The 25,582-nt window shown below is 35.9% G+C and overlaps 1 protein-coding gene across 2 annotated transcripts in view; it reads right to left on the minus strand.

Moving 5' to 3' along the window:
- Positions 1-25,582, minus strand: part of SMARCA1 (SNF2 related chromatin remodeling ATPase 1) — an 89,209-nt gene that overhangs the window by 54,580 nt on the left and 9,047 nt on the right. Inside the window, exons 6-14 of one of the 2 annotated variants that reach the window (XM_081081297.1) lie at positions 23,437-23,616; positions 15,601-15,756; positions 14,081-14,212; positions 12,872-12,940; positions 8,316-8,425; positions 5,620-5,846; positions 4,580-4,701; positions 1,861-1,896; positions 768-920 (exon numbers count right to left, since the gene is read on the minus strand). In XM_081081297.1, coding sequence (XP_080937423.1) covers positions 768-920; positions 1,861-1,896; positions 4,580-4,701; positions 5,620-5,846; positions 8,316-8,425; positions 12,872-12,940; positions 14,081-14,212; positions 15,601-15,756; positions 23,437-23,616 — 1,185 coding nt within the window. The remainder of the gene's footprint in view (positions 1-767; positions 921-1,860; positions 1,897-4,579; positions 4,702-5,619; positions 5,847-8,315; positions 8,426-12,871; positions 12,941-14,080; positions 14,213-15,600; positions 15,757-23,436; positions 23,617-25,582) is intronic. The other variant, XM_081081298.1, reaches the window with a different exon arrangement.

A 25,582-nucleotide genomic window follows, 5' to 3' on the forward strand; every position in this document is an offset into this window, starting at 1 on the left:
AACAATTATGCCAAAGCATATTGATTTTTAAATGCCCCAATGGTCAATATTTTCAATTCTCTATCATAAAAGAAAATGAAAGACTTCTAAGTTATGCCTCACTGGCATATGACTTCCAAAGACAGTCAGTTATTCCATAACTTCTTGGGATTTTGAATGAATAGTTCTTTTGAATCTTTTTACTTCTGAAATTATATTTCTATATCTTAAGATTGACAGAAGTTGTAGTTCTAGTTCAATAAATGAAACCATGATGAAAGGTAAGAGAAATGGCTCCCTGAAAAAAAAAAATTAAGGCAGAATAGTTCCTGATACTGGCAAATGTTTTCCTGAAATATTTTCCTTTGTTACCTTCTTACCCAAAATGTTTTATTACAAAAGTTAAAATCGCACCTCTCCCAATTTTAGTAGTAAGGATTTTAATATATTTAATTGGTAAGCAGAATAATATTAAGAGACGTTTAACCCTCTTCATTAAAACATGCATACGTCCTCTTCAAGACATTTCTTTTTCACGATAAAAAGCTAAAATCAACACACAAATGCTATAGTTGGATTTGGGTATGTTTGTTTTCGTTTCCTTTTGTTTGTTTTTGCAGGTAGCACAATTGAAATATTGTTTATTTTCCATGAGAATCTATTTTAGCATCTATAAAAACTCGCCAAAATTGTTGTTATCCCTTTATCATAAATTGTCTTTGTGCTATATAAATGACAATAGTATTCTGAGCGAAGAAAAATTTCTGACATCATTAAAGATTACTAACCATAGCTTGCAGATCAACCTGTGGATTCCAGTCTGAATCATATAGTATAACCACATCAGCACTGGCCAAGTTAATTCCGAGACCTCCAGCCCTGGTACTCAGCATAAAGATGAATTTGCTGCTATTAGGAGCATTAAATGCCTCTATTGCTTCCTTTTTTAAAAATTTACACACGAGATGGAAGAAAAAGAGAGAAAATCAGATTATATTACCTTAAAATATAATTTTAAAATGCAGACTCAAAACCCCACTTCGTAATATTCTCCCACCTTCTAAAATATTTAAACATTTAGCTGTCTATATACTGTACTGTGTGAGTTGCTGTAGGAAATATATTGCATAAAGTGCCTAATCTTTATAAGAGTACATCAATAGAGTCAAACTTAGAACACCCATATAAATAAATTTAACTAAGCAAGTGATAAATCATTTGAATTATTAAAACAATAATAGTGAAAATGTTTTAACTAAGTGGGAGCTGACATATATCTAGGGGACAAAATGTCAGATATGTCAACTTCATTCCCATTACTCTATGATGAATTAATAAGGAAGGTATAGTTTAGGAGATCAGCCAAGAAAGAAAAAGTTTTAGAAATGGGAATGAGAGCAACAGATATAGGGGAAGGTAAGTAGATTTATTTCGATATGGTGAAAAGGGGCAAACAGAGATGTAATGAGGAAAATCAGGAAGGTATTCAAGGGATATATAGTAAAGAGTCTTAAAAATTAATGGAATGTTAATATCCTTACTATATAAAGATCTCATACAAATTAATTTGAAAAAAAACCACTAAGACCCCAAAAGAAAAAAATGAGCCAAAAAAAACAAAAAACAGACAATACACAGAAGAACAATCACAAATGGCTAATAAACACAAGAGTAATGTTCACTCCACCAGTAATCAAATAAATACAAATTAAAATATAATACCATTGTTTGAAGATTAAAAAAAAATGATAATACTCAATGTTGACGAAGGGGGCGGTGAGACAGGCACTCTCATACATTGCTGCTGGGAGTGTAAATTGGTACAACCTTTCTGGAAAGCAATTTGGCAATATGCATCAAGAGTCTTAAAAATATTCATACCCTTTGACCCAGTAATTCCACTTCTAGGAAATTATCCTAAGGAAATAATCAGAGACGTGCACAAAGATTTATGTATAAGGACTTTCACTTTACCATTATTTATAAATAGTGAAAAATTTGAAACGACCTAAATGATCAACAATAGGGGGATAAATTATTCATAGTACATCCATAAGATAAAATATTACACTAAAATTATTTTTACAATGACTTTTTTACTGATACAGGAAAGTACAATTTGATGTTGAGTAAAAAGTATCAGGATACTGAACGTTATATATAATGTACATAGTATATCAATTATAATCTTTTAATGTATATGTTATATATACACTTATATTTATATACTTAATATATACATGACTATACATTAAAAGATTGGCCAGAAATACTTTTCTTTTCCAAATTTCCTTCAGCAATCAAATATTACTGTTATAATCACAAAATATAGGCAGTTACACTTTTCATGAATGGAATGGCATGGTCAAAAGTTGCAGGCAGAAAAGGTGACTCCCACTGCCACAGTCAGTATAGCATGTAGAGAGGGCAGTATAGAAAGCAGCATGGTGTAGTGAGAGGCAATCTGGTGTAGAGGAAATAGCAAAAACCTGGGCGTGAATCATAACTCTACCATTTATTACATATGTGGATCTGAGCAAGCATTTAACCTCTCTGAGACACAGTTTCAAGTACAGAAAATTTTACCAATACTTTATTGGGCTGCTGGAAGAATTCAATTGGAACTATAAGTTGCCTAGCTTATAGTAGTAGTTGCTTGACAAATGTTAGTCCCTTTCCCTATAAAAGTGACGATGCCAATTAAGTGTAAGTTACAGGAACTGAGTCTGAGGATGACCAAAGACTTAGCTGAATTTAACTGTATCAATGGAGAAAGGGCCAATCTGTAAGCTGTTGAGAAAGAATTCTTTATTATCAGCTGAGAAATGATTAAATAAGGAATCAAATATGGTCTTCCCCTTCTTATTGGGAAAATAATAAAAAATGATTGAAATGATTGTGTGGACAACATAATGGAAAAGCAGGGCATTTCCAAAAAATAAAAAATGATCAGCTCTAACTTTGCTGTATCTAAAGTCAATACATGCAATTTAAAGCCTCTGGAGGGACAACAGTATTTGAAATGTTAAGAAAACCGAAGAATTTTGGGCATAATTTGGTAACATCTACTATGTTTATGAGGAGGGAGATCAGCTAGAAATGCATATTGGCTAGTTTAAGTCAGAAAGCATCTACCCTTCGGCCTTAGTATCATCTTTATTCCAGAAAGAAGGGTCATCATGAATGGTACTATATGGTCTACGGTTAGGGTGAATTTGGAGAAACCCATTCTCAAGATTAAATCAGCAAAAGCCCAATAAACCTTCAAGTTACCATTTTAGAAAGAGTAAAATATTATAGAGCAGTGGACAGTGCAAGCTTTCAAATGTCCCACTATTGTAAATGTTACTGCAAGTGTTTCCCCAAAGTGGGCAGCAGGTAAACCCTTAATATGAAAAGGACCTGTATATCTAGCCTATGCTCCAGCCAGGCTTCAATGCAACATACAAGGGACAGAGGGCCCGCCACAGCTATGGAGGGAGAAGGCCATATGCTGAGTCTTTGTGACCTGAGAAGGGGCCCCAAAGTTGAGAGGTAAAAAGGATTGTGTGCAATTTCATGACATGCGCTATAAACTGCACCACACAATTTAAAAACTGCATTCATACCTATTATATCCAATGGTCCTCACAACGTTGTCAGATAAAAGAAGCCTAGGTATTAATATTACCCTTATAATACAGTTAAAGATACTGAGGCTCAGAGAATTAAATGGCTTGCACACACTACAAAGTGGTGGAGTTGGTGCTAAAATTCAGGTCTTCTGAAACCAAGTTCAATGCATTTTCCACTATACCATGAAATCACGATCTTTGCCCAGAGCATGAGTACAGACTTAAAACAGAGGCCAAAGACAGAGTCCTGAAGGATCACAGAAAAGAGAAGATAAATTAGCAAAGCCCTCCCAAAAAGTGCTTTAAAAGGTTTAAAATACATTAGACCCATGACATTCGTGAGGAATAATCTAAGACCTAGAAGAATTTCCAAATATGAGAAAAATACTAGGTGCTAAAGTAGGCTTCCTCACTAACTAAATGACCATTTTCTGCACACCAAACTTTTAGTATTCCAAGATCCAAATGTATGATCAGCACCTATACCTATGTTATCCCATTTCACTTTTACAAAATCTCTGTAAGATTGAGATTATTCCCTTTACAAATTACTATGTTTCTTGAGTCTTTAGGGTTGGTCATAAAGTGGAAAAAATCTCAATGTTAAACTCCACGAATGGTGAGGGTCTACTGTAGGAGGCAAATCAGTAAAAGAAAATGACATAAAATCAGAGGTCAAAGAATTAGCTGAGAAACAGTTAGTAATCAAAAGGTCAGAGATAGCAGTGGTTAGAGGAGGTAAAGATGCAATAGTGTAATATCCTTTAGATAAGTGAAAATGTCTTTGAAGACCTTGAAAAGAATGATTGGTAAAGAATCAGTATAATGGAAGCCAAACTGGAAATCTCAGAGAGAGAGGAGTGGCAGTGAGAAATTCAATGCATCTAGCTACAAAAAAGGTCAAAGTTCAAAACTCCTTAATGATGACAACATCGCTTAATTTAACTCTAAATTTTGAAGTCTTTATTTTATTTTCTCATCCTTACCTCTCTTTCTTCATGTGGGGTTTGTCCATCCAATCGACAATACTCATAACCACGCCACATACAATAATCCTCCAAAATGTCCAGCAAGCGAATCATCTGGCTAAAAATGAGAACCCTTGAACCTAAAACATTTTACAAAAAAAAAAAAAACAAGTTATTCAGCTTGTGTAAAACTAACCTGAAAGTTACAAAAATAACAGTAAGCATCATATGAAATATAAATATGTAGCACATGAACATTCTACTAAACACACACACACACATACACACCTTCAAGGCATGCTATACATTTGTTGAGGTGATCTACTAGTAAAATCTGACTTTACTCTGTCCTGAGGCTGAGCAATGGGTCCCAATCTTTCACTGGAATACTGCAAGAATCTTCTAACCTCTTCCCTCTAGTCTGTTCTTCTTAGTAGATTCCCCCATACTGCTTCCAAGGTTCTCTTCCAAAAATACAAGTCTGATTGTATTACTTACCACAGCCAAGTCTTCTCTGAACTGCCCTGCAACCCACCCTGCCTTCAAATAAGCACAAATTCCTTAAAGTATGTTTTAAAAGGCCTTCTGTAACATGGCCCCATCAATATTCCCAGATTCATTACTGCCACTCTCATAATACCATAAGCTCCACATTCCCTTCTTTCACACCTGTCTTCATTACTCTGGAAAACCCTTCCCCTCCTTTTCCAGTGGGTTACTTCTATACATTTTCCAGGATGCACCTCAAATGTCATCTCTGTGACCACTTCCCCAACTCCCAGTTTCTCAACAAATCACAGCACTTATCACAATGAACTCCAACTATTACTCCTCACCACACTGTGAGCTTCTCCAAGGCAAAGAGTATTTTGTGTGTCTATGCATCTTTTTATACCCAGCCTATAGGACAATTCCTGGCAAATAGTAAGTACTCAACAATGTTTCCTGACCAAATGAATGAATGAATGAATGAATGAATAATGAGTGATTCTGCAAAATGTTATTCATATACAAGTCATTAATATTATTTCATGTTAATAGAAAGACTTGTAACTCACCCTGTTCTTTGAGTTTGGTCAACAGTTTATCAAGAACTACCATTTTACCACTGTTGTTGACAATGTGCTCATCAGTAGTATAAGGTGGACCAGGTTCAGCACCATCAAACAGGTAAGGATGATTGCAACACTTTCGTAGCTGCATCAGAATGTTTAAGAGTCGCATCTTGTCCATCTTGCCAGCAGAGTTCAAAACATCAATATCTTTCATTAGGATTTTTGTATACCTAAAATTTTAAAATATAATTAATCACTGATTATTAGAAAGGTTTGATGCCATCAAAAACATCACTTGCAAGAACAATTTAGACTCCTATTTAAAGACTAGAGGCCCAGTGCACAAAAACTTGTGCACTCGGCGGGGGGGGGGCCCTCGGCCCGGCCTGTGCCCTCTTGCAGTCTGGGACCCCTCAGGCGATGACCACCTCCTGGCTTAGGCCCGCTCCCTGAGGGATTGGGCCTAAGCTGGCAGTCAGACATCCCTCTGGCAGCCCAGGAGCCCTCAGGGGCTGTCCACTAGCCAGTGGGGAGCAGGCCTAAGCTGCAGTCAGACATCCTTAGCGCTGCTGAGGAGGCAGGAGAGGCTCCCACCACCACCGCTGTACTGGCAGCCATCAGCCTGGCTTGTGGCTGAGCAGAGCTCCCCCTGTGGGAGCGCACTGACCACCAGGGGGCAGCTCCTGCATTGAGCATCTGCCCCCTGGTGGTCAGTGTGTGTCATAGTGACCAGTCAATCCCAGTCATTCTGCTGTTAGGGTCAATTTGCATATTACCCTTTTATTATATAGGATAGAGGCCTGGTGAATGGGTGGGGACCGGCTGGTTTGCCCTGAAGGGTGTCCTGGATCAGGGTGGGGGTCCCGCTGGAGTGCCTGGCCAGTCTGGGTGAGGGGCTGATGGCTGTTGGCAGGCTGGCCAAGCCCCCTAGCGGGGAACCTCACCCCATGAGGGTGTGGCCATCCTGGGTGAGGGGCTGATGGCTATTTGCAGGTTGGTCACGGCCCCCAGCCACCCAAGCTCCCAGTGGAGGCTGGCTGGAAGCAGGTATCTGGGATTTATTTATCTTCTATAATTGAAATTTTGTTGCCTGAGCAGAGGAGGCCACAGCCTGCAGGCGGGAAGCTTGGCTTCCTCCATTGCCTGGGCAACCAAGCCTCCTGCTTGCTCCAGCTCTGTGGCTGCCGGCCACCATCTTGGTTGGGTTAATTTGCATATAGTCACTCTGATTGGCTGGTGGGCATGGCTTGGGCATGGCGGAGATGCAGTCAATTTTCATGTTTCTCTTTTATTAGATTAGATAAATAAGATTTGAGTCTGGTTGCAGTGCCTCAGTGGTTGAGCATCGATCCATGAACCAGGAGGTCACAGTTCAATTCCCAGCACATGACTGGGTTTCAAACTCAGTCCCCAGCAGGAGGAATACAAGAGGCAGCCAATCAATGACTCTCTCTCATCATTGATGTTTCTATTTCTCTCTCCCTCTCCCTTCCTCCCTAAAATCAATAAAAAAATACATTTAAAAAAGATAAAAATTCGATAGTAAATCTGATCAGCAAAACCAAGAAAGTAATAAAGGCTGAAACATTTTAACTTGTCTGTTGCCTATTAACCTATTCCTCTGCTTTTTCCATTACTAGAAATTACAATCAGCTGATAACTATTCAAATAACTATATCTGATAATTTTTCAATACACAATCACTATTTCTATATCTCTCTTCCCAGGTCATTTTTTTTCTGATCCTATAAACATTTTTCATTTTCTTTTCTAGACCTTCATGCAGGCAAAAATAGACCAATGTATTCACCTGAATGGTAAGAATATTTAATTATAATAAGAGCCAACATGCACTGAATAAAAGTGCCAAATAGCAAGTCACAGGCTTTATATGAATCATCTTGTTAAATCTTCATAAAAACCCTGAAATTTGTACTAGTATCACCCACATTTTACAGACAGAAATTCAAGCAGCTGAGAGCAGTGAAACAACTTACTCAGAGCTACAGGAAGGAATAAAGCCAGAGTTTGATCTTATGTCTGAGTCCAGAAAAACATATTCTTCACAACTACCTTAAACTGGTTTCAATAACAGAGAAGTCATTATATGTCATAAATGATCTAATTTTATTTATATAAGCATCATACTGTTTCTCTTAGCAGCATTATTACACTATTAACATGTCTAATTTATGATTCCTTGTGACTCCTCTTTTGTCAATTTCCTGCTTTGTTTGTATTTATAAAACCATTTGAGCTTCTACTTTTATAATATACATAACCACCCATCTCATTATTACTGATTATTATTATAGTTATTTCTATTTCCGCTGATGGAAAAAATAGCAAATGTGTCCATGACATTATCCTCTTTAACCCTGATATCATCTTGATAAGCTAAGTATTATTATCCCCATTTTAGAGAAGGGAAACTGAGGTGACATAACTTGCCCAAGCTAAATAGCTCTTAAGAGGAAAAGCTCGGGATTCAAACACAAGTTTATAGACTCCAAAGCCAACGCTCTTTCCCAATGGCTAAATGAAATACTCACCAATTTTCCACTGAAATATGTGAACTACTTAACTTGCCATTGAAACATACAATGTAATTTTTGAACTTAAGGCGTAACTGAACCACTTCAAAGCTAATTTTTAATAACTCCTTATACATAAATTCTAATAAAAATAAAATAGCTCACCATTCTCGTTGCATTTTACTCAGTCCCAAGTAAATCTTTATTTCCTTTTTAGGAGGCAGGCTCTTCTCTACATCAGTTTTTATACGACGTAACAAAAATGGTTTTAAAACCTAAAAAGTTACAGTTTTTATAAAAGTTTATCAAAAATTTCATATATAAACCTAAATTACACATGCATAATGTGATGGCACAAAATACAACAAAAATTAAGACTAGATTATTGAATAAGTAAAAAGGAGCCTTTAAAAATCTGTCATATAAGATTTTTAAACCTAAGAAGAAATCAATTTGGAGTCTCTAAAAATGAAATAAAAATTCAGGCAACTCCAAAATGGCTAAATATATGAATGAGGAGAAAATGGTCCAATGTTAAGGAAGATATAAATGAACAGAGAAAAAAAGATGAAATAATGAGTGTATGCTTGCAAGGCAGATTCTATCACAAGGAAATAATAGTGCTACCACCAATAGCAGTGATGGCGAACCTTTTGAGCTCGGTGTGTCAGCATTTTGAAAAACCCTAATTTAACTTTGGTGCCATGTCACATATAGAAATTTTTGGATATTTTCAACCATAGTAAAACAAAGACTTACATTTTTTATATTTATTTTATATATTTAAATGCCATTTAACAAAGAAAAATCAACCAAAAAAATGAGTTCGCATGTCACCTCTGACACGCGTGTCATAGGTTCGCCATCACTGATCTTATAGAGTACCTGCAATGTATCAGACACTGCACCATGAACTTCACACTAGTATTGAATCTTTACAGTAAATATTTTAGGGAAATGTGATTATTTTAATTTTTAAAATATCACCAAAGTTACTTGACTAATGAGTGGTAGAAGCAGAATTCAAACCCAGATCAAGTTAATTCTACAATCAGTTCAGTCTCTGGTTAGCTGTCATGAGCTGGTCAAGTTCCTTAACTCTTCCAAGCTTGTTTCATCATCCATTCATCCAAATATATATATATATATATATATATATATATATATATATATATATATATATATATTTATATTTACACACACACACACACACACACACACACACATATATATATATATGGCAAGCATTTTTAAATGGGGATAATGATACCTATTTCTAAGTTGATGTGACAATTTATGGTAGTACATGTGTAAAACTTAACCACAGCAGACATTACTAAACTATCACTATTATTATTAGAGATCAATGGGAGATAAGGAAAAGGGAGAAGTAAAAGCGGATTTCTGGTTTTTGATTTGGGCCTCTTAAATTTGTCTAAGGGATATTCTTTTTCTAAATTTATCTTTATTGTTGAAAGTATTACAGATGTCCCCTTTTTTTCCCCATTGACCTCCTCTACCCCCCTCAGGCCTTTCACCACCCTATTGTCTGTGTCCATGGGTTATGCATATATGCATACAAATTCTTTGGTTAATCTCTCCCCACCTACCCCTGCCTTCCCTCTGAGATTAATCAATCTGTTCCATACTTCGATGTCTCTGGATTTATTTTGTTCATCAGTTTATTTTGTTTATTAGGTTCCACATGAGTGAGATCATGTGGGGGATTCTTAAGAGTTTAAACTGCCTGTACGATATTTATGCAGAAGACTTAGAAGGCAATGGGATATGTAAGTCTAGAGTTTAGGACAGAGATATAGAGAGATAAAATTGAGAGTTATAGGTGATAGCTGAAACTATAGGAATGTATCCCCAGGGAGAACATGTATGCATAACCCATGGACGCAGACAATAGTGTGGTGAAGGCCTGGGGGGGTGTGGGATAGAGGGGGTCATGGGGAAAAAGGGGGACATCTGTAATACTTTCAACAATAATGAAAAAAAAGAAAGTCAAATACAAAGCCCTACAAAACACTAAATTTTGGGGAATGGACAGAGAAAGAAAAGCCCATAAAGGGGATGAGAGGAGCAGACAAAGAGGTAAAAGAAGAGAAAATCCATCCTGTACCCTAGAAATCAAGCAGGTAAGAGTTTCAAGCAGGAACGATGGCCAGCTGTGCTAAATAGTACAGAGAAGCCAAGATACTGACCAAAAGGTATACCCTAAATGGAGCAACTTAACAAAATCACTGAAGACCTGTGAGATAAATTTCAGTTGTATGGAATGGATAGAATCCAGTGGTCAGTGGATCCAGGAGTGAATAAGGCCCACTAGAGACAGAATACCCTGTCCCTAGATCTGTCCAAGTTTGACATCTGAGGCCCAACTGCACTACGACTTGTATGACAAGATTCTTGGAAGATTTGTCTTCTATTCCTCTTCTGCATTCTTACAATAAATGCCCCATTACTTAAGGTAACTTGTTCTGTTTTACTCTGAACAAATATTTATAGCATGAGAACTGTTGGGGATTCAAGTCAATGAATGTTTAATGAGCAGTTACTATGGATCAGGCACACAGAGCTAATGTGATGGAAAACAGACAGGGTTTCTGCCACATGAAACATATATGGGGAGAAGGGGGGTGGACAACATGTTTTTGTTTTTATTTTTTAATTTGTAAAGAAGGTTTGTGATTCTCAGTAAAAACAACAGACTAAAAAAAATAGCAAACATGCATCTGCATCCACTTCCACACAAAACTTCAATAAGACAATTTTTAAAAAAATTTTAGAACTGTACATAAAAATAAGAGTGAAGCCCTAGCCTATTTGACTCAGTGGATAGAGCGGAGGCCTGCGGACAGAAGGGTCCCAGGTTTGATTCCAGTCAAGGGAATCACATGCCCAGGTTGTTGGCTCAATCCCCAGTAGGGGGCGTGCAGGAAGAAGAGATTCAATGATTCTCTCTCATCATTGATGTTTCTATCTCTCCCTCTTCTTTCTTCTCTAAAATCAAGAGTGAATAGGAGCCCTGGCTGGTTTGGCTCAGTGAATAGAGCATCAGCCTGCAGACTGAAGGGTCCCAGGTTCAATTCCAGTCAAGGGCACATGCCTGGGTTGTGGGCTTGATCCCCAGTGGGGGTGTGCAGGAGGCAACCAATTGATGACTCTCATCACTGATGTTTCTATCTCTCTTTCCCTCTCCCTTCCTCTTTGAAATCAATAAAGATATTTTTTTAAAAAGAAACGTTTTAATAAAAATTCAGTAACTTAATTTTTAAAAAGAGTGAATAAGAGATTAGGTAGCAGGGATGGAGAGGATAAACAACTCTTTCAAGAAGCTTAGATATCAAGAGTGGGGGGAAAAAACTAATCACTGAGAGGGACAAATGTTGAGGGGGTACTGTTCTGTATGTGTGAGGGTGGTTAGCATAGTGCAGATTTGGATTTAATAAAGGAGATAACCTGAGAATGTTAAGGGAAACAAGCCAATATGGAGGGAGAGGTAGAAAATTCAGTCAGTAAAAAAGGATACATCATGGGGAAAATTCCATAGGAAACAGGAAGACATGAGATCCATGGTTCACATAGGAAGAATTAGGCACTGCCCAGAGAAACATCTGTTCCACTCAGACAGAAGGTAACACACATCAGATACCCTTGGAAGATGGATATCCTTAAAGGAGTTCTTACCCTAATAACTTCTATTTTCTCGTTGAGAAAGGAATATTGTTACTTGCTGCGAAAGGAGGGGGGCACGGAATACCTGGGATAAATGTCTTGGGGAGGTGTGAAATGACTGTTATAGAAAATGGGAAAGAATGCTGTACAAGGCCATGGTGAAGAATCACTAGCCTCCTCAAATTCCAGCTTACATTAGGGAACATGAAATCGTGGTTCCAGGCTGTACAGTTGTATAATCTTCTTATCGGTGTTGAGCAGCCCCAGTACAGAGTGGGTCACTCTGCTAATAAGTGGTAGAAGCAGAATTTACACCCCAAGACAGACACACAGTTACATTATTCCAGTTTAGGGCTTTCAGGTCAGAAATGAAAGATCAAGAGAACAAGTGAGTTTGGGAGTATCCACAAAAGAGTGGTCCAAGTGTTAGAAAACGGGCTCATCGCTCGGTACAGAAAAAAAGTAACCACAGAAATAGGCTGATGGATGGAGAGAAAAAGCAGGAGTCCAGGACTGGAGGTCTCTGTAAGGTAACAAAATAAGTACAAAAGGAGTTACATGAGTGAAAGTATTAGAAGAATATGAGAAGTTATCAAAGAACGTAAAATTGGTGTTCAATAAATATGAGGGAGTCACCTGGTGATGAGCAGATGATGAGAAGAAAATGGGTAGCACCATGAGCCTCAAAGGAAGAATTCTGTACATAAGTGGAGAAGCAGTGGCTTAGAACTGGCATTGGCGAACTAGAATACTGATGTGCTCTTGAGGACCTGTGGAGCGTGTAGAGTGAACAGTCTCTACTGGAGAGGACCACATTATCCATTGGGGAGAGCAGAAGCAAAAAAACTATTCCACAGAGAGGCTGAGGAAACAGTAAAGTTTGTTTCCCAAAGAGGCTGTCAGGAAGGTTGAGAGGAAGAAGTGGTGAGACTGAGTCAAGAGGCAAACCCACAGTCCAAACAGATTCTATGGCAGTTTGTTTCTTGGCTTGCTAATCTCTATTTAATTACTAAATTTTCTTATCTGCTATTACTCACTGCGTGAAGTCTTTCCACAAGTTTTTGATCACCAAGACAATTTTTAGTGTCAAACCAAGAATCAAAGTCCTGTGGAGGGAAGAAAATTCTGCAATAAGTGCACAGGTTTGGGGGTTTTTTAAATGTAAACTCAATATTCTATAAATTCTTATACAATTGACATAGCAATAATTCATTTTAAAAGCACTATCAGCCCTAGGTGGATTGGCTCAGTGAATAGAGCATCGGCCTGCAGACTGGAGGGTCCCAGATTCGATTCCAGTCAAGGACACATGCCTGGGTTGCAGGCTCCATCCCCAGTATGGGGTGTGCAGGAGGCAGCGGATCAATGATTGTCTCTCATCACTGATATTTCTATCTCTCTCTTTCTCTCCCTTTGAAAGAAGCACTTTCAAAATATGTAAACTGTAATGGCCAATATTATTTACGTCTAAAAATAGAAAAAAGCTGGAGCAGCTAACAAAATTTGAACTCCATTATACAGGAACTCAAACAGCAGTTTGTCCTTAAAACAATGTTGTAAGGCTTCCCATACCATAACAGCATTTTATCCAGTAGGAGTATGAATATAGAATCGAAGACATATAATAATGAAAATGCAAATCCAACAATAAAAACCAAACAAAAGCAAGATAAGGTATACAAACCAATAGATAGCTAAACTTGGTACTTTTTGTTTTCAATTAATATCAGTAATGAGGAAAATCAAGCTCGAAAGTCCTTAAATCATTCTATTCATAACCTTGTGTTAATGATAAAAGCAATATAAATCATACATTTACAAAATGTATTTTCTAATCGCATATTATGAGCTCCTTAGTACTCACCAAATGTTAATGCCTACAATAAGCAAAGACCATTTTAAAGACTCCACCTGCCAAATCACTCTGCAGAAAGCCCTCCCAATTCGATTAAAAGAAAACTGTGAATGCACTACTCTGAACTCAGCCTATCTCAAATCATAAGTTGTGGCAACAATGTGATATAGGCAAAGTTTAACAGCCAGGATAATCTCAAAGAAAAAAAAAACTATTTCTCTAAATATCCCCATTTGAAAAATTTGTACTTAAGAGCTCTTTTCTGAGAAAACCGAAACACACAGATAAAGAATTACAAAGAAAAAAGAATTATAAATTTCAATCTATGCTTTAAAAACATATGCCTGCGAACATAAGAAAAATATACTCGAAACATATGACTTAAACTTACCTCTGCAGAATTAAAGGCATCAGGCAATAAAAAGTTGAGTAAGGCCCAGAGTTCATGCAGGTTATTCTGCAAAGGTGTTCCAGTTAGGAGCAAGCGGTTAGTTGACTTGAATTCACGAACAATCTCTGAAAGCTAGAGAAATAATAGTTATGTTAACATTGTTTTATTTATTAGAATACTCAATATTCAGTCCTTTATCCAACCAATACAGTTTTTGAATACAATAAAACTTAGCCCTATCTGTTTTGGCTCAGTAGTTAGAGCGTCGGCCTGGGAACTGAAGGGTCCCAGGTTCGATTCTGGTCAAGAGCACATGCCCAGGTTATGGTCTCGATCCCTAGTAGGGGGCCTGAAGGAGGCAGCCAATCAATGATTCTCTCTCATCATTGATGTTTCTATCTCTCTCTCCCTCTCCCTTCCTCTCTAAAATCACTAAAATATATTTTAAAAATAATAATTAAAAAATAAATCTTAAAAGGGAATTTTCTATGAAAAACATCCTAGTTCAGGTAACATTGCCTCAGTAAAGCAAAACTGAATAAAATATTCTATGCATTTCTACACTTACAAGAATGCAGATTACAGTCATACCTGAGACCCTTCCCCCACTTCAGGAAAATTATTGTCTCCATTTTGGGATCACAGAAACAGTCAGAACTCTGTGGAATTCAAGCCAGTCACTTTACACAATATCTTCCTCACCCTGTCAATTATGTCATCTACATGCCTAGCCAAGTTCTAACTTGACTTGGTTGCAACTTTTAAGCAGCAAAGTTGAGCCCAATTTCCCTGTTATCTTACATTGACTTTCAAAATATATGGCCACACAAATGAAAGCACAAAAAGTATAAAAGAACAGTAATCTTATCAATAAAAATACACATCTTTAGAATACTCTCAAATAAACAATTATTCCCTAACATACATCCTTTTTATCTAGTATTAGTTCAAATTTGAAAGGAGTATGATCCACCTAGTCATGGTTTCGCTCCACTTCTGTCCCTGTTTCTCTCAGAGTAGTCCAGTGACCCAAAGAGAGGTTCATCATAATAACTGATGCTTTTCCTACTTTTGGTGGAGTTAAATGGCAAGAAATATAATATATTTTTATGTTAACACCACACTCTAATTCACACAAGTCAGAAAATGCCAGGAAATGGCTTTTCTAATAAAGATGAATATACATACTAGTAAGATAGCTCCTCAATAAAAATAAATCAACACAAATGACATTTGCACACCAAATATTAACAAAATATCAAAATTATCAGAACAGAGTTAGGCTGCAACAGATATAGCAAATGAACACCCAATTTTCATTACATTAAAAACTATGCTCAGTTTTTCATGTGTTTTGTATTCAATAATTTAAACTCTAAAACCGTTTAAAATACTGATTTCATTCATATTCCATGAATAAAATCACAATCTTCCTTCAGTTTTTTTATTTTAATATAGAGAAGTAAACAGACATAATAGTAAAAGAAATCTTTAATAAAAAGTATTGAGAACTGGCTTACCTTAGATTTTTCATTCTTTATTCTGTGAGCCTCATCAATGACTAGGTAACGCCAATGAAACTTTTTAAATACAGATTTTTCTTTGATCACCATCTCATAAGAAGTAACACAAACATCCCACTCTCCTGGCATCATTTCATCACGAATAAAAGCAGCCTAATGCAAAATAAGATTCCTTATATTAGAGTATGCTGACAAGATTAACACAGAATTAAAGCATCAAGAGAAGATTAAAAATTCTAAGAGACCCTGGGAATCATTTGGACTCATCCATTTTAAAGATAGGAAAACTGAGGCACAAAGATACCTCAGTGTCAATTATTGGGATTCCATGCTAATATATTCATCAATAAAAGAGAAGCAATGGCTCCCCTTAAACAAGTACAGAATATATCACCAAAAGATTATTAAATTACTAGGCTTTCTCTTCATATCACAAAGGGTCCAAAAGGACATGGGCAAAGTAACTGCTTTCTGAATACCACATCCTTAGCAAGACTTAAGCATTACCAACACGACATAGTTTCAACAAATGGGAATAACTCAATAAACATGAGAGATTTCAACCCTTTTAGATCTCTAGCAAGGACAGGTCATATATTTGGTTAAGGGTCATAAAAGCCTATTCATGTTTCTGTGAACTTCCTGATGTTGTTATGAGACTATAAATGTGATTTTATAAAGGGGACTTGCTCTATCTTAGTAAGGAGCCTATTTAAAACTATGAGATTATTTAAAACTATTTTTACATCTTCACAGGCAGTGGCCAACATGGTAGCCGAGTTAACTGACAGCTTTTTAACTTGTATGAACTGAATTCCAGATGAATGGGTCAAAATAAAACCACAGAAGTTAACAGGGAGCAGCAACAACTATTTGGGGAAGGGTTGGTTGATTAGTATTATAAATCTTAAATTACAGTGCATAAGCAAAATTAATTGTTCACTGCAAAGTCTTTACTTAATAAATTCAGTTGTGCACCAAAACACTGTGAATTCATTCGACAAATATTCACTGAGTGCCCACTATGTATAAAAGGATTGCCCAGACAGAAGTAAAGCCTTTATAGAGATCTCAGTTGCACCCTTGGAAGTGGTCAAGCTTAAAAAGTTAATTAAAATATTGGGGAATTGGAAACAAAAATAAAGGGAACCAAAGTGTCAGACCGCATTTTGTCCTGCAAACACCTAATTCTTGTTTGATTTTGTGACTCAGTTTAATGGTTCCTCCTACTGTTTCATGGAATATATGCACATTTTTTAATTTACATTAGCTCTGCTTTGAAATTTGTTAACTACTTGAAAGATTTCAATATCTTGACAAAACATTTAAGATCACAAAATCCAAAAGCTCCCACTTTATAGACGGCAAAGTTAAGGCCCTTCAAGATCTACTCAACATCATACAGTCAATAGCAAAGTCAGAACAGATCCCCTGTTTCTATGTCCCTGATCTTTGATGCCCCCAGAGTGGAAAAGAAAAGGGTCAAAAAACCATGTTTGGCAGAATGATCCAGGTTTCTTGGATTATCACTGAAATGTTTATTCAAAGAAACTGTTAAATAATCTTTTTTCCTTCAGACATAATTTTGTTTAGGGGACATGACCACAGTGATCTTGATAATGGGAAGGACATCTAATAAGAATAGAGTTCACCTTATTAACTATACATAAGAGGTTTTCTTACAGACCCTGGGAAACTGGAGGATGAAACAAGACTGTGAAAAGATACAATACCTCGATGGGTTCATTACACAGAAAAGAAATACATTTTGAGAACAGACCAAGGACAGGACACGCTTTGATTAGGTTGCTGTGCCAGGACCCTGACCCCCGTCGGGAGTTTATCTCAGAAACTGACCATTCTCTGGCCCCAGGAAATGGGCTGAGCTGTTTGTAACATCATAGAAGATTAGCCACCTTGTTATAGGACAGTGATGGCGAACCTATGACACGCGTGTCAGAGGTGACACGTGAACTCATTTTGGGTGACACACATCGACAAAAACAAAAAATTGCATAATTCAAATATTTGTCTCTCGCAACGGCCAGAGTTGGGCATCACTCGAGTAATATTATTACTTACGTTACTCATGATCAATAATGCAATTCTAAAACCGGATGTAAACATGTACATAGGTGTTGCGTAGCAGAGATACAAAACATCCAAGATACATTGTTCCAATATTGACATTAATATAAAAAGGTTAAGAATTGCACTATGAAGAGATTAATCTTTACTCATGACATTTTATTTTTACTCGAGTGACAAAATGGCCAATTCTGGAAACAGCCTCGTTATTGTCATGTGCCTCGGGTAAGCTTCCCGTGCGTTCGGGTGCATTCGGCAAATGGACGCACTTGATCGCCATGTTCGTTAGGAGACAGGAGTGGGAGGGTTAGAAAAAGATATACAGTGCAACAGTGCTCGACGAGACATTCTGCGTGTCGGATAATTGGTTACAACACCATATATTTGTTGGTTATACATACTATCTTTGAGTTGTTTTGCACCAGGAGTCAGTGCAACAACACTGCAAAATGTTAGTAGGAAAGAAACCTATCAACTTTTTATAAAAAACGCCGTGATTTATATTTATTTTTACAGACTTGTGATGGAGAATCAAAAAAATAAAAAAGTTGCCCTGACCGGTTTGGCTCAGCGGACAGAGCGTCAGCCTGTGCACTGAAGGGTTCCAGGTTCGATTCTGGTCAAGGGCATGTACCTTGGTTGCAGGCACATCCCCACTAGGGGGTGTGCAGGAGGCAGCTGATCAATGTTTCTCTCTCATCGATGTTTCTACTCTCTATCCCTCTCCCTTCCTCTCTGTAAAAAATCAATAAAATATATTTAAAAAATAAAATAAAAAAGCAAGATTGAATGATAAAGGAAGTGGAAGTAGCAGTAGCTGACCCTTTCAAGATATATGGACCGAGATGTACGGGATTGTCGACAGAAACAACAGATCATTGTGCATACTGTGTAATGAAACGGTAGTAAGCAGAACGTGGAATGTAAAGAGACATTTTGAAACTAATCATTGTGAGCTCTTGAAAAAAAATATCGATGAAAGGAAGGAATACATTTCTAGGCAGCTACACCTCTATAAAAGTCAATCAAATTCCATCATTAAATTTGTAAGATGCTCTACAAATTTAACATCAGCAAGTTACTGTATTGCTCACTCCATAGCTCAGCACAGAAAAGCCCTCAGTGATGGAGAATTTATTAAGGAAACATTTCTAAGATGTGCACCAGCTCTATTTCACGATATGAAAAATAAAGATGATATTATTAAAAGAATTTCTGAGTTACCACTTAGTAGAAATACTATCAAAGACAGAATAATAGATCTTAACAAAAACGTACAACATCAATTTTAAAAAGACTTAAATAGTTGTAAATATTTTTCGATTTCTCTTGATGAAACTACTGATGTCACATCAAATGCTCGTTTGGCCATTATTGCTAGATATTCTGATGGTCTCACAATGAGAGAAGAGTTGATAAAGTTAGAATCAGTGCCAATAAGTACATCAGGAAACAAAATATGTAAGGTTGTTATAAAAACATTCAGTGACCTAAACATTGATATTTCTAAAATTGTGTTAGTCACGACAGATGGGGCACCGAATATGGTGGGAAAAATGTGAGATTCCTGAAATTCTTTATGGCAGCTATTAGACATCCACTTGTACCTTTTCATTGCATTATCCATCAAGAGGTGTTGTGTGCCAAATCAGGATTCTCAGAATTGAATGATTTAATGTCAGTTGTAACAAAAATTGTGAATTTTATCGCTTCTCGACCCCTACACAAGCGAGAATTTTCTGTACTTTTACAGGAAGTTGATTCAACCTACAGTGGACTACTGATGTTCAATAATGTGAGATGGCTGAGTCGAGGTAAAGTACTTGAGCGATTTGTGGAGTGCTTTGGAAAAATTATGGTATTTATTGAGAAGAAGGATCTGGCAAACTTTCCTCAGATCAATGATCATAAGTGGGTCAGCAATTTGATGTTTTTTACAGATCTCTCTGTTCATATGAATGAACTGAACTTAAAATTCCAAGGTTTTGGCAAAAGTATTGACGTTATGTTTGGATACATCAAATCTTTTGAAAGTAAACTTAAAATTTTCAAGCGAGATATTGAAACTAAAACTTATAAGTATTTCCTCGGATGAAAAAGTATTTCGAGAAGGCCACTACAACGAGTGTAATGGAGTCCATACTATGTACCAGAATATAGTAAACTCGTTATTTGAACAGTTCAGCAAAGGATTCGACCAATTTAGAAGCCTAGAACAGACCATTAAAATAATTAAGTATCCGAATGTAGTTGTTTACAGTACTTTGGAATTAAAGGATTTCCAATGGATGCAAATTGATGATTTAGAGATGTAACTTGCAGATTTTCAAGGTAGCATTTGGACTCATGTGTTTGTCGACTTAAGGTCGAAACTTGAAAATCTGGAACAAAATCATTTGAATAATGAAGAAGAGTGCAACTACGAACAAGAAATTTTGAGTGCTTGGAACAGAGTACCTGACACTTTTAGCAACATAAAAAACCTAGCGATGGCTTTGCTAACAATTTTTTCATCAACATATTTTTGTGAGACTTTGTTCTCAGCATAAATAATATTAAAACGAACAAAAGAAACCGCTAACAGATGAAGTTAATGGCGCTTGCTTGGCCTTGAAGTCCACCAAGTATGAACCTGCAATCAAAGAATTAGCAGACAAACTTCAGCACCAAAAAAGTCACTAATTTCTAGTTTTCCTACCATTTGATTATCATTGTTTATTATTATTATTTTTTCCTAAATGTACATTATTTTTCTTTTTTGTTCATTTTATATATATTTTTGGTTTGTTTTTCTGGTTTTGTTCATTTTATACATATTTTTGGTTTATTTTTCTTTGTTAAATGGCACTTAAATATATAAAATAAATATCAAAAATATAATTTTTTTTACTATGGTTGCAAATATCAAAAAAATTATGAATATTTCTATATGTGACACAGCACCAGAGTTAAGTTAGGGTTTTTCAAAATTTTGACACGCCAAGCTCAAAAGGTTCACCATCACTGTTATAGGACTTTGAGTTCCTGAAGGCCCGACCACAGACCCTCCCCTCCTCTTTCTGTTACACTTGCAACTCAATTAAACAATTACTGTAGCCTACATAAAATTTTTATTACTAAAATATTGACCTCATATAATGTTTACAAAAGGCCAGGAAACTAGAAAGGCCCAATATAGCTTTCCCATGTGGTACCAAGGTTCAAATCTGTTAGTACATAATGATGTGGATTTTCTCTATACATACCAATATCAATGTCTAAGTGTTGAGAAAGACACATTATTTATATAATTAATAATTACTGGTTTTCAAACTCTTTTGACCATGGCCCACAGTAAAATTACATTTCAGGTTGCAATCCAGTATATACATACATGTTCAAGTGTGTGTATATAGAAAAAAGCAATACATATCCTTACTATGTATAAAACACTCTACTATTTTCTATTCTATTCTATCTCAATGTTTTATGAAATTGTCATCACCACCCACTAAGATTACTTCCTGACCTTTGAGTGGCAATTTGAAAAACACCATTTTGAAGATTGGTTTTCAAAATTAAGAAAATGTTGAAGCTACCAGAAGAATGCCAACTTCCCATGGGGTAGAGATAAGGCAGTCACAAATTAAATGCATCTACTCTTTCTTTAAAAGTTATTAAATACTTCAGAGATACTTCATGAAACTGTTGGATTCTACATAATATAGTTGAAAATCAATGACATACATTTTTACTGAGATATCATGAAAACACAAGCCTCTAGATCAGCGGTTCTCAACCTGTGGGTCGCGACCCCTTTGGGGGTCGAACGACCCTTTCACAGGGGTCGTCTAAGACCATCGGAAAACACATATGTAATTACATATTATTTTTGTGATTAATCACTATGCTTTAATTATGTTCAATTTGTAACAATGAAAATACATCCTGCATATCAGATATTTACATTATGATTCATAACAGTAGCAAAACTACAGTTATGAAGTAGCAACGAAAATAATTTTATGGTTGGGGGTCACCACAACATGAGGAGCTGTATTAAAGGGTCGCAGCATTAGGAAGGTTGAGAACCACTGCTCTAGATATTACTATTTTGCTTGTGATCTTCATCAAGATATCATTGCAGGAAAAAGAAATCAATACTTTAGAAATACCAAGTTTTATAAGTAGTAATATAATATTAAATCAGCAATTTTCAACTAGTGTGCCCCAAGAATGTTTAAAACATCCACTACCTGACTATTTAGTCAGGGAAAACTAATCTGTTTTCCCTTAGACTTTCAAATTAAAAGTAATGAATTATGCAAAAAGACAAAAATTAATAATCAACAGCCAACACAACAGTAGCCATCTGGTGTGAATGAATCAAAATTATACTTAGTTTTTTGTCAGATGGGCAAAAAATATAATATATTTTTTTGGTGTGCTGCATAATTTTAGTAATTAGTTTATGTGTGCCATGAGAAGAAAAAGGTTGAAAATCACTGCATTAAATAACAGTAATGATTAGAAAGAGTTCTAAGTGACCAATCTGCTACTGGGAAATATTAGGCACAGGGCAAAATCAAGTCTATAATTCTAAATGTATGAGTTCAATATTTAAAATTATTTATGTTAAATTTCAATAAATTTAAGTCATTTTTCTTCAAGCAAAATGACAAAAATAAAATTAAATAATTCATTATGCTACCATTCTTTTGAGTATATATTTTGATAACCTATCTAAAATATGTTAAACAGAATAACTATACTCTAAACTATGCTCTCTTTAGGAAAAATAAAGACAAAGTTTAATAATATGCTTTCTAAGCTGATTATTAATTTTTGTATTTTTGCACAATTTATTTTTTTAAATAATTCTACACTCCCAAAATAATTGTAGCCTATTAGATTGACAAAAGGCTAATTTAAACAAGAGCTCAGAGTTTCGTATCTAAGAATGCATGCAGACATATATTTTTCTCTTCAATGACCAAAACTGAAAGCTGTGTCTATGCATAAACACAAAACACAAGGCTCTCAGTACAAACTGAAAAGGTTCCATTCATATGTGTGTGTGTGCATGTGCATGCATGTATACCAGTCAAAGTCAAAAGTCAAAAACTTAAACATAAAACCTTATGTCATGCAAATTTACACATTTCTGGTGTCAAAATAGCACAAAGAGTTACTGATGAGATACACCGTCAATAAAATAACGTCTTTAAATAAAAAGTCTCTTAAAAGTACAACTCAAACATGCTTAAGTTAATGAGCTACTTAAAAGTAAATGCAGCTTTAGTCAGTTTTGCTCATGGTTAGAGCATTGGCCCTTGGACTGAAGGGTCTCAGGTTCAATTCTGGTCAAGGGCTAGACCCCTGGCCCCGGGTTGAGGCATATGCAGGAGGCAATCAATCAATGCGTCTCTCATATTGATGTTTCTGTCTTTCACCCTCCCTTACACTCTCCCTAAAAATCAATGGAAAAAATATCCTCTGATGAGGAATAACAGAAAAACCATGAATGAAGATAAGCAAAATAATGGATTGTCTGTTATTAAGTAATACATCTACCACATAAGAGTGTTGTGAGAATGAAATATGTATATTAAAAAGCACTGAAACAGAGCCTGAGTAAGCACAAATTAAGTGTTATTTAGTTGTAGTAGTAGTAGTCAACTTAAATGTCTTTATGGCAATAGTATGCAACTTAACCTCAGAAATATGTTAGTCTTGATTGCCTTTATAAACCTGTTTCTCACTTACTCTCGCATCCTTGTCTCCGACGAAACAAATAACACGAAGAGATGGGACCCATCGTTTAAATTCATTCATCCAGTTGTGTAAAGTAGACTTTGGAACTAAAACCATGTGAGGTCCAGGAATGTTTCGGTAATGTTTCAGGTAACCAAGCAAAGCAATCGTTTGTAAAGTCTTACCAAGACCCTGCATTATCATCATAAGGAAAAAAATATCCATGAACATTTCTTATTTAATGAAACATTCTGTTAATAACAACATTACAAAAGATACTTGTCAACTATCTCACATAGGGAAAAGTTTAAAAATCTTGCTTTTTAAAAAGTGAATAACCATACCAATTCAATAGTTACTGTGAGCACAAAAAGAAACCAAGAACTTGCAATTAGAAAGTTGCTCAACAAAGCAACTCTCTATTTAGGAGACTTTTACTTCTAAAAAGCAAACAATCTACTATATAATTTTTTCTACCAGTTTCAAAATTAAGAATTTTGAGTATTTCACAAAGACACATTTATTTTACCAGCCTGCTTAGATACCAGTCTTTCTTACCCATTGTCCCCAACACTACAACACAGGCATGAAATATTCAGACTATGCATGTCAAGGGGCATATGGCTCTGTAGAAGTACCTCACACCCTTGAAGACCTAAGGAACCATAAAAGAACAGAACATAACAGAACTCTTAAGCCATAAAGGATATTAGAGATTATCCAGCCCAGTGGACTTTTAAAAATAATATATTTAGCACCAAGAACACACCACTTAACCATGGGAAAGGGAACAATGTCCTATGCTGTATGGCCTTTTAAAACAACTTCTGGCAAAAATAAATAAATAAATACATACATACATACATACATACATACAACTTCTGGCTTTATCTCTATGCAAAGTACTATATATATTTTATTTTATAAACCTAAATTGAAAGTTCTGTCTGCTTCAGTTTTCTATGCTACACATCAAAAGCTTAAAATGTTTATATTCTTTAACCAAATAACTCCACTTCTAGAAAACCTATGAAAATAATTTCAGGTACAGAATAAATTACAAGGGCTCTCATAATAGCATTATTATATAACGCACATGTACACGCACATGCACACTACATCAACTGATCCAAATGACCAGCAATGAGGGAGGAAATGAATAAAATGATGGTTAGCACCTCCCTAGGATTATTATGCAGTAACTAACAATTATTTTTATTATTTTTATTTTTTTAATATATTTTTATTGATGACAGAGAGGGAGAGGGAGAGAGAGATAAGAAACATCAATGATGAGAGAGAATCACTGATCTGCTGCCTTGTGAATACTCCCTACTGGGGATCAAGCCCACAACCTGGGAATCAAACCCACAACCTGAGTATGTGCCCTTGACCGGAATCGGACCCGGGACCCTCCAGTCCACAGGCTAACATTCTATCAACTAAGCCAAACCGGCTAGGGCTAACAATTATTTTTATAAAAAAATGTTTAAAGTATGTTGAAAATACATATGAATGTGAAAAAAATAAAAATACCCAATTATATATACACTACGATCTTAACTATGCAAAATAAATACACCTGAAGGGGAAAAAAAACTGAAAAGAAATATGCCCAAATGTTCAATGTGGTTATTGCTGGGTAGCAGAATTATGACTTACTTTTAGTATTTTTCTTGTTTTCCCCCCAATTTTTCTATATTCCTTAAAGTATCTTTCCCTTTTAGTAATTAAATCATATCTTGTGTCAGTATAAGTTCAATATGAAGACTCTTCAGAGTAGTTAGGTAAATGAGTCTCACTGGGTCATATAGATCTAGAACTCTCCTTGTCCTCTCTTAAATCTCATCTTATTCTTTGGTCTTAAAATACCAATCTAGGCCTTTAGATACTCCCCTGAACAGCTAAATTAGCATCTTAAATAGGCTTACTTTTTATCTTTGATCATTTTATTTATATGTCATTTCGTGGCTTACTTCCTGACCCCCACCTGGCACTCAACTATCAAGACTCAACATTGCTCTTTACTATTTTGTTCTTTATTCCATCTATTCACTTTCTGGTTGCTCGCACATGGAGGCATTTACATTCATTCATGCATGCATTCATTTGTTTATTGTTTGGCTTATTTATTCATTCATTTAGTGTTTGGCTTATA

The sequence above is a fragment of the Myotis nattereri genome, assembly GCF_964212035.1.
Source record: "Myotis nattereri genome assembly, chromosome: X".
Classification (NCBI taxonomy): Eukaryota; Metazoa; Chordata; class Mammalia; order Chiroptera; family Vespertilionidae; genus Myotis; species Myotis nattereri.